Source organism: Gymnoscopelus braueri, assembly GCF_963280865.1.
Source record: "Gymnoscopelus braueri genome assembly, chromosome: 6".
Classification (NCBI taxonomy): domain Eukaryota; kingdom Metazoa; phylum Chordata; class Actinopteri; order Myctophiformes; family Myctophidae; genus Gymnoscopelus; species Gymnoscopelus braueri.
The window spans coordinates 55550208-55560472 of record NC_137607.1 but is presented as its reverse complement, the minus strand read 5'-3'; the positions used below and the strand labels follow the sequence as shown (position 1 = coordinate 55560472).

General features: G+C 42.7%; 1 protein-coding gene across 2 annotated transcripts; it reads right to left on the bottom strand.

Annotated features, from left to right (window-relative positions):
• Nucleotides 1–1821: 1821 nt before the first annotated feature.
• Nucleotides 1822–9950, bottom strand: mmachc (metabolism of cobalamin associated C). Of its 2 annotated transcripts, none has more exons than XM_080430861.1 (5): nt 9854–9950; nt 7990–8187; nt 6096–6248; nt 4851–5033; nt 1822–4554 (listed from the first exon to the last, which is right to left on the bottom strand). In XM_080430861.1, exons 1-5 carry the CDS (start codon nt 9941–9943, stop codon nt 4366–4368), a joined length of 813 nt encoding a protein of 270 aa, XP_080286987.1. In that variant the 5' UTR covers nt 9944–9950; the 3' UTR covers nt 1822–4365. The 2 variants fall into 2 exon arrangements, with proteins under 2 accessions (XP_080286987.1, XP_080286988.1); XM_080430862.1 differs by having other exon boundaries at nt 4857–5033.
• Between the last annotated feature and the right edge of the window lie 315 nt (nt 9951–10265).

Below are 10265 nucleotides of genomic sequence, written 5' to 3'. Positions count from 1 at the left end.
AGTATATAAATGGTATATGCACTTTCTAGTATAGGCCTATGTCTTACGTACTATAGTATGAACTAGAATGACTAGATTGACTATACCACATAAAACTGATAAGGAGAAGGTAGACCGCCTGCCTGGCTGGCTGCATAATAGTTGACTTTTCAATGAGTGTTGAACATCTGCAGATCTTTGAAGGACAGGAGTGCACCGGCTAAGTCACTAACATCAAGAGAACAGTGACATCTAGAGGTAATGCAATGTATGTGAACGCTAATGAAGTTTACTGCAGAACTACTGGTGTGAGGCAGTGATCCCCCAGCCATCAGCCCCCGACCTCTGGGATAGCAGCAAAATGCAAAGGGCAAGTCTCTCTCCATTACTGAACCCAGCTCTGAATATGGTAACTGGACACATTTTATCATTTATGTATGAATACCCTGTAGGTCAATGTCCATTTTGTTTGTAAATAATTGATTGCGTTTAATAGGGGGTTCCCCACCCAACTTGAGTAGCTATACAGTAACAGTATCTGTTACAGTATGGCCAGAAGAAGGTCATATATGATGGGTCAGCAGGCTGAACTGTGGGTCGCTGACCCAGTGTAAAAAGACCTTAGTCACCGTTGAGGCCTGGTCTCTCTCTTGTCACCGTGCTGGGAGGCAGAGGCAGTGTCACATGTATAATGCATCACTGTGGGTGTCGGGTAAGCAGCAGACAGATGGAGAACAATGGAACTAAAGGCTACTGGTGAGGGGGGAGACATACAGTAGCTACATAGAGGCAGACAGATATGTGTCTAGCTTGAGGTATGTTGTTTACTGGAGTTACATATATAGGCCTATCTGAAAATATTGGGACAATCTGTTAAATTAAAATTCCAATTATTAGATTTTTCACCTCAGGAATTTAGTTGCTTTTCTTTTTCAAAACAAACACTTCAGTTTAAATTCTTCAACATATTTCACGAGACGTTGAGACGCTTTGTCATGCTGCCATTCCTTTCTAGACGTTTAGGGACTGAAGACACCAAGTGGTGAAGCATTTGAGGGTCATTTTGTCCCATTCTTCTCGCAAATTAAGTTGACAATTCAAGTTCATGAGTAAAGGCCGCCCTCTACTCCCAGACACTGCCATCTGGTTCAGTGGTACATGCTTTTATAATTACCATGCCCGCTTCATGACCCAAGCAGCTGGCCACCTTCAGAAGTACAACCAGGTCACCTACTGGGGGGGTACTCGACCATGAGTTGTACCGTCACATATTCCCTTGCATGAATCATCTGTGGAGCCCCTTCACACCCCGCTGTACAAGGCCCATATAAAATTCCCACCCACCATCACACGTCTTCCCAGTTCCCACACCTGAATTCAGCTACACCTTATCCCTCCATCATCCTAATCCAACCGACCCCTCATTGATCAACACCCTCCTGGCCAAAGAGAAACTCCTGGTTCATGTTTGGCCCCTTCAACCACCCCCCCTTCTTCTGTATACCTGTTTCCAATCACTTTTATTTTACCTCATTATTAGCTAAATTCCTAGTTTCCGCGAGTCTAGGGAAATCTAAATTCAATGTAGTGGCTAGGATGGCGGTGGGAACGGCCGCTAACAAACCTACACCTAGTGCTATGGAAACAAATATCCCCGGCCTAGTATGAAGGATCAACCTAAAGTCTTTGCATTGGTTCTGCAATTCAGTTATTTCTTTATTGTTTCAATTCAGTTTTAGGCCCTACAATGAATTTAGATGTCCCCAGAAGTATTTTTCTTTTTTAATGGGTTGCATATTTACAAATGAAATGAAGTTGATGAGAAAAACATGAAACATGAAATATCTTGTGTTCATACTGTCTGTAATGAAATAAAAGTCAATTACGTCAAATGAGTCAATTAGTAAATTTAGAAATCACTGCTTCCTTTATCTTTCATCCTGTCCCAACTTTTTCCGAGTTGGGTTTGTATGCAGATATTAATGGGTAACCTATCTATACACTTGGGCCTCTATTAATGTATAACAGCAGGGAGTTTTTTTTCACTTTTCAATTACCACAGAGAAGAGCCAGCAAGGGAACAGTAGCTTCTAGGGTTTGTGGCTCTGTCTGTAACTCAGTGCACAATAGGGACAGCTTGGCTCGGGTTGGCTTTCAGCAAGAAGTTAATGACTATAGCTTGAATACGAAGAAAAGATGACTGCTGCCATGCTCTCCAAGAAGAGGAGAGCTATGCTATCAGACAGATAAGCATTCGTTTGTTTTCATTTGATTCAAACAGAGATTTCAATATTTATGAACTGCAGTAAGCCTCTCCAAGTCAATAAATTAATGTGTCATACAGTGAATTTGATTCAATGCTTAACACAGAACAAAATACATAGATCTTACCTATACCAAAATATATTACCATTTCTTTATCTTGCAAACCGACAACAAAATAGAGACCAACTTTCCATGGTTAAGTAAATAAGATAAGAAGCACACCCACAATGTTAAGGCATAATGCCCCTACAACACACAACATTCACTGAAGGCCTTACAATGTAAAGCCATGATTTATGTAGAGTCTACATCAATATTGGCTTTTCAAATGTGCATCAATCTCCAACTTTAAGCATCCATATGTACCTGGACAGTGGTCATTAAGGTTTCAGGCAGTCGTTATGTATAAGAGAGATACGCAGCCCAGAGGACCTGTACTCCCATGGGAGATTCTGCATGGACATCCAGGTAGCAAACTATTCACAAACGCAAAGAACAGACTTGTGTTCTAGGAAATTAGCAAGTTAACGCACCAGCTTTGAATGCTATCAATGCATTGAATGGAGATTATCACGTTTTATCAGACCATTGAATGGGCGAGTAGGCGACGAGTATGCGATATACTGACCTACCCGCGATTTGTCAGACCATTCATTGGGAGTAATCAGGAGCTACTGACCTACTCGGAGGCGGAGCAGTCCCCACAACATGATTTACAATTCTGTGCCTATCGGTACATAAATCCAACAGCGCTGAGTAGGGTCAAGCGAGCGTCACAACGTTCGGGACGGAAACTCGTTCCAGTTCGCTTGAGACTGCGCGCCTCCGTCATGGTCCGAAACCAAAACCAAAACCGAAAATGAAAGTCATCTCCGTTGGTAGGTCAGTATGTCCTGATAACACCCAATGAATGGTCTGATAAATCACGGGTAGGTCAGTATGTCGCCTACTTTGCCATTTAATGGTCTGATAAAAGGTGATAATGTCCCATTCAATGCATTGAAGGTATCCGAATGGGGTGGTTAACTTTGGAGTATGTATTATATTTCTTATTAAATGAATCAGTAGTCATGTATTATTGATAAATGCTGGGCCAGTGCCATTTTTTAAAGATTATGCTTTTGGCAGGATTTGCTTTATTTTGACAGTGGAGTGTAGAGCATGGTCGTAGCTACCATTGAGAACACCAAGGTCATGTCCTCCTCTGTATTTTTTTCTGGGGATTTGACTGTCCTGAGGTGCCGTTCCTATTTAGAAATCCTGGTTGTAGTAGCCCTGGTGTAGAGACACAGCAAAACTGAGGGCAGAGAGAGGAGACATACAAGGCATGTTGTTGGGAGTCACATTCAGTCTCGGGTCCTTGTGACTCATCCAGTCAGTGCACTAACTGGCTGTGCCTCCAGGCAAACCCTTATCTGGATGAATTTTTATACATCATTTATTTTTCTTTACAAAGATAGAGCCATGTTAGTAGGGCTGTGAATCTTCTGCTATCTCACGATTCGATTCCGATTCTATTTTTTCAGTTTTTTTTCCTAACAAACGATTCTCGATTCAAAAATGTTTGTTTTTTTCGATTCAAAATCGTTTCGTTTTTTTGAGAATCGATTCTGAATCGTCCAACATGAGAATTGCGATTCGTATTCGAATCGATTTTTTCCCCAGACCCCTACATGTTAGTGTCTGTCTGTCGTTTGATCGATAGAGATATCACATCATTTATCCAATACATTATTTATAATTATAATCTTTCTCTATGCTATGCAATCATTATTTATTCGTGATCATCTGTGCTAATTCTTACTGCAAACCTGACCAGCAGAGCAATTTCTTTCTGCATTGTTGCTGTTGTTTATATATATACCCACATGTATTACACTGCTATTACTGTTACTATCCCTGTATATTTTCATACTGCACTGCCCCTCTGTACTTATATTATGCATTTATGGTAAACGTGTATTGTTATACTGTCCTGCATATGTACTGTACCGTTATGAAATAAAAAATATACTAGTTATAAATGCACCGATTCGTCTGATCGCTTTGCTAGCAGCTGGCTGACGAGGCCATCCATTTCATCCCATGTGTCCGTAGAGTCTCCCATACTGTCAGCTTCCATCACCCATGTCCGTTCACCAAGAGCTGTGGCTCACAGAGGGTGTCTAGTGCTAGTTGACTGTCTTTCCCTTGTAGGAAGCCCCAGGAACTGAGCAGAGCAGATCGCTGTGGAGGAGGAGTGGCAAAGTAGTCCTTCTGTTTCTGGGAGTATGTCTGGGTTGGGGGAACGATGTTTCTGTAGGCCCAGTCCTTAAGAAACAAATGATGCAGTCGTTTGAGTTACATGTAGATTCTGACCAATACATTTACAGTCAGGTTCTCCAAATAATCTAACTGAGGTTGTACACTGCTTGTGTAGTAGTAACCAATGGAACAGTAACAATCACAGTTTTCCAACGTCTCATAATTTGTTGCATTATTTATGACAACATATTCATATTCGTAGACCCAATATTTGTCAATATAATCTATAAACCATGGTAGCTATGCAGGCCCGTCAGCCCAGGGCCCTTGGAATCTTCCGAACCTTTTTCACCCAGTACTACCTGTACCTGCCAACGGAGATTAAAGTCCTCTAGCAGCTGTATCCTGGCTTCTCTGGAAGGCACACAGTCAGGAGGAGCAGGCTGTACTAGTTCAGAGCCCAACGCCACACCTCCAAACACCAGCAGAGATCTGATGGCAAACCAGCCCCCAAATGTAGGATGCACACACACTCCAAACATCTTCTGTGGAAGGGAAACAAAGACATTGAGTGAAGATACGAATTCATACAAATGCAAGGAGAATAGAAAACAAAAACATGAACCCACAAATGTCATAGTAAACACTAAGTCTATGGTGTGATGCGAATCCAAAATTGATAAATGTTGATGCATACAAATGTGAATACAAAGACGTAGATTAAAAACTGTTGAATTGTATGTAATAGCTGGAACAAAGAGAAGTTTCTCCACCTTCTCACCCTTTTTGTTTGTTTATTCTTTCATGACATACATCTTATATTGATGCAAAGTCTGAATGGCATATAACCTCATAGCATATTGTAATGTTTTATGTGTTTTGCTATTTTTACTGTTTTAATTTGAAGTTTTGTTTTCATATTTAGAAAGAAATAACACATCAAATGTTGGTTTCAAATGCAACACAATGTTTAAATTCGAACTTTTCATGAAACTGAAGAAGCCAATAAAAGTACAAATAAAATTATACACAGAAAATAAAAGGCAGACTAGTAGCACCTGTATGATTCCAAGTAGATACAAAAAGATCCATCCATCCATCCATCCAACCACAGTACAGTACACCATTGGTTCTCAAAGTGGGTTCCGGGGACCCCCAGGGGTCCTTGAGGGAGTTCCAGGGGGTCCCCAGCTAAATGATGGATAGTTAGGAACCAAATGGACCCTTATGGGTCTGTGACTCTGAGAGTGTACAAATGGAACCAAATGGACACTAACGGGTCCATTTGGTTCCATTTGTACACTGTCAGAGTTAAATTAACATTGATTTTACAATATAAAGTGGGGTCCCAGAGATAGAAATGCCATTACATGGGGGTCCGTAGCCTAATGCATGTCAAACTGGGGGTCCTTGAAATTAAAATGGTCACTGCTAGAGCCGTAAAAATCTTCTCTTATGGGGGGTCCCTGGCATATCTTTTCAAATGGGGGTCTGCGGGCTATTAAGTGTCAATTTGGGGGTCCTTGACAGGAAAAAGTTTGAGAACCACTGCAGTACACTACAGGAGAAACTCTGCATGGGGCATCTTGCTGAGCAGCTCTTCTTACCTTCTTGCCCCATGGGTGGTCAGTCACATCTGTCTGTTGGTAGTAGAAGGCAGCTCCGGACACGTGGGCAGCAGTCTGGGCCAAGAACTTAGGTTTTCTACTGGGCAGCATCTCATAGTCATAACTCACATCCACCTTCTGATCTGGAAAACACTACAAATGAGGAAAAGGTTAAACACATTACTCACTAGGTCAATGCACGTATGTACGTGCACATGCACGCGCGGGTAACCGGTACGCTCGGCCCAAAACACACTTGTCCCCATTTTATCCGCGGACTGCTCGCCCCCAGTGGTTTTTGTATTTGTTTTACTGAGGTTAAGGTTACTTAGGAATGAGTTTAGGGCTAGCCATAGTTGTACTGAGGTTAAGTTTAGGAATAAGGTTAGGCTTTGGCATAGCTTTACTGAGGTTAGGTTTAGGAATAAGGTTAGGTTTAGGCATAGCTTTATGGCCTCTACACACTGCCCGACATTTGAAATGGTCGGCGAGTGAACAGATCGTTAAGCATTTCACATTGCACGAGTTTCTCTCTTGAAATCGGGCTAAATATATCGTTGTGATTCTCGCACGATAGATTGGTCGCCGACAGGGGTTCACTGATTACAAGATATTTCAACACGATGTGATCCCGACCCAATAAATTTGTTTTTATTCCAAACGTCTCACGAAAACGTGAAAGGCTCCCGTGATATATGCGCGAGACCGAGACAGGACTCTAATGATTGACATTAAATAATTCTCAATTTCTCTGCATTTCTCTCTCTCTCTCTCTCTGAAACAAACGTCAACCAAAGTCCAATTCAGATCAGAAGCAGTGTTGCCGTGTCCGCTTATTATAAGCGAGTTTCTTGTAAAAAAAATATTGGTGGTTGCGTTTCTTTTTAGCTTATTTCCAAAGTGTAGTTGCTTATTTGGCTTTATTTCTTAATGTTGCTTTTTTTCTTTGAAAATAGTTGCGACCCGTTGTGAGCTTGTACTGTAGATCGGCTATTTTAGGTTTAAAGTGCTCATGCAGCCTATAGTTTGTTGGGCTTGTTTTCATAGACCTGGTTGCTTATTTCTCGCGCAAAACCTGTCAATACTGTTCAGAGATACGTGCATCTCTCTCACACACACACACACACACACACACACACACACACACACACACACACACACACACACACACACACACACACACACACACACACACACACACACACACACACACACACACACACACACACACACACACACACAGCTCTCTCTCTCTCTCTCTCTCTCTGTCTGCAAGCCCTATTCCTCAAACAGCCCCATTGTCGTGCAGGCTCGCTCACTCTATCAATCTGTTTAAACTAATACAGCAGGACTGGACTGTCTGTACGGTAATATTGCGGTTCTATGCGGGAGGACTAGCCACGGTGCGTCTCTGTTGTATTAGACTCAACAGTGAATCATGCTGATAATAAAATAGTTTTCCCACCAGCTACCTCGCTGGCTGGTACTGTGCTTTGATTGGCTGTAGCACGGCTCTCATCGGGCGCTCGCCGAGCGCAATTTATCGGGGTGTTTCTTCTCGGAGTACCTTACACACTGCACGATCAACACCTCGCAGAGGAACGCCCGATCTGGACTGAGATCGTGGTTTTCTCGGCGATCACCAAAAAATATCCCCGAGAGCCATATCGGGTCAAATGTCGGGCAGTGTGTAGAGGCTATTACTGAGGTTAGGTATAGGAATAAAGTTAGGCTTTGGCATAGCTTTACTGAGGTTAGGTTTAGGAATAAGGTTAGGTTTAGGCATCGTTTTACTGTGGTTAGGTTTAGGAATACCTGGTGGCGACCGTTCCGAGGTCGCCGTATTATCCCGGGGCGAGCGTGTTTTGGGGCAGAGCGTTCTCACACACATTACCTGCAAGACAGCAGAGTTGATGTAGTGTTTGACACATTGGTCTATGGGGTCAGACACACCCTGGCAACCAATGCTTTCCATGAAGGGCAGGAAGGCTTGTTCAAACATGTCAGGGGTGCTGAGCACCACCACAGCAAGAGTGTCATCTGAGTAGGGAAGATGGAGGGATGGTGACAGGACTGCGTTGTACCAGCCTATCTGTGGAAAACAGACACAAACTAGAAAAAGTGCTCCTCGGAGCACAGGTCTCCGCCAGGTCAGGTACGTTATTGTGGCCTCCTGGTGGCGCTATAATAGGCCAATGTGAAAAGGGTGCCATTTATTCTTAGGTCTTTCACGGCAATCGGACAATGCATTCATGATTTGAGGCATTTTGTTCCAAAAATGTGTTTTGCTAAATTAGACCTGCTGGTGGCGCTATAACAGGCCAATGTGAAAAGGGTGGCATTTCTTCCTCGGCCTAGTGGGAATGTGCGTGTGAAATTTCACGGAAATCGCAAGCTGCGTGCATAGTTTGAGGCTTTTTGTTCAAAACGGACCAATCCTGCAAACTTTGGAAGCCAACCATAGGCAATGAGGATGGAATATGGGAAATCGGACAGATTTGTGTTGATCACATGACTATAGAGATACTGTGTACCGATTTGCATGACGTTTGGATAAAATCTGTAGGAGTAATGTAAAAAAAGGGTTTTGCACAAATCGGCCTCCTGGTGGCGCTATAACAGGCCCATGTGAAAAAATTGGGGCAGAGGTTCTGAATTGGCATCCAAGGAGTGTGTGTGCACAGTTTCGGAGCGACCGGGCCAACGGTGCCAGGGATTAGCTGCTAACACACAGACAGGACACACGGACGGACACACGGACGGACGGACAGGGGCGAAAACATACTCTCTCGCCATGCCTTTCGGCCTGGCGGAGACAATAAAGTGAGATGCAGGATTCCTGGAATGGCTCAATCATGAATTTGTTTTATACACTAGACTAGTGCATAGGGCGTGGGTAGCCTTGGACCAGAACTGTCAAAATAACAAGAGCTTACCCTAAAGCAGGGGTACTAGGCAACCTTACAGGGGAGGGATCACTGGCACACTGGCATAAGTGTGAGTTTTTTTTTTCTTTTTCTTTTAAATCAAGTTCCTTCACATCTACAGGTGTATACAACTTACATCCTGCACATAATTCTAGCCTGGTAAACCCCCCCCTTCCGGAAATCTCATTTGCATTTGATTTTTATATCAAATGGAAATGAGATTTCCGGAGGGAGGGGTTACCAGGCTAACATAATTCTACATTCATTCAAACTCTGAACTCTAAGTCTAATCATCATTACACCCTCATGCTAAAGAAAATATTTCTAAAGAAGAAGAAGTGGGGGGAAAAAGCTTGTTATGTACAAAATCAGTTGGCAATATAACATTTTGATGTGGTGTATAATTAAACTTAATGTTGATATGGCTCACTGACTATCAAGACAATGAAAACATTGGTTGCCAACCCCTGCCCTAAAGCAATGGATGTTGCACTGGGACCCCCCTTGTGTTCCATAATATCAGTGGTGTAAAGTAACTAAGTACATTTACTCAAGTAAAGTACTGTACTGAATTCCCAACTTTAACTTCTAACAGAGTATTTATATCGATACTTTTACTTAAAGTACAACATTTGAGTACTTTTTCCACCACTGCATGGACTAATATATGGGGGAGTGGTCCAAGGCTGAAGCACACGTGTCAGAATCGATCAAAACAATGTCAGTCTCATGGTCTATAACTAGTCTAAGGCCAGAGCATGATGCGTTCTGCATCTTCTCGCTATCGATAAAACATCAGATGTAGTTCAGAGTGTTACAACCAACCCATACCTTAAGAGGATACGCTTCAAATCCAAGCTTTGATAGAGAGTCTTTTAACAACCCCGTCCTACTTTCCACATTGTCACTGGACGACGCCATTGTTGAACGTCAACCACAACACAGTGTTGGATTGTGGGAAATGGTGTCTTGTACTAACTACGGCATCGGCGCCTGCATTTTCTTCAGTAATTAATTTCCATGTCTAACCCCACTGCGTTAACTTATATAACTGAGGATACAATAATATCTAAGACTTATTATGTAAATTGAAGATAACACAGGCAAGCGAAGCATCTACAGTTTGAGAACTAGAGAACTGTCCACTAGCTCTCGTACAGAGCGTTAGTGAGTTCTCTCTAACGTTCTGCCAGGCGCTCTGCTATTCTCATAGACCGAAAATTCCACTGCCGTGCGAGGTCTC

Coding starts and splice junctions, on each gene's coding strand:
- mmachc (XM_080430861.1), bottom strand. CDS start 9,943: ATGGCGTCGTCCAGTGACAATGTGGAAAGTAGGACGGGGTTGTTAAAA. Junction 8,188..9,853: donor TTGAAGCGTATCCTCTTAAG/GTATGGGTTGGT, acceptor TGTTTTCCACAG/ATAGGCTGGTACAACGCAGT. Junction 5,034..6,095: donor ACCACCCATGGGGCAAGAAG/GTAAGAAGAGCT, acceptor TCCCTTCCACAG/AAGATGTTTGGAGTGTGTGT.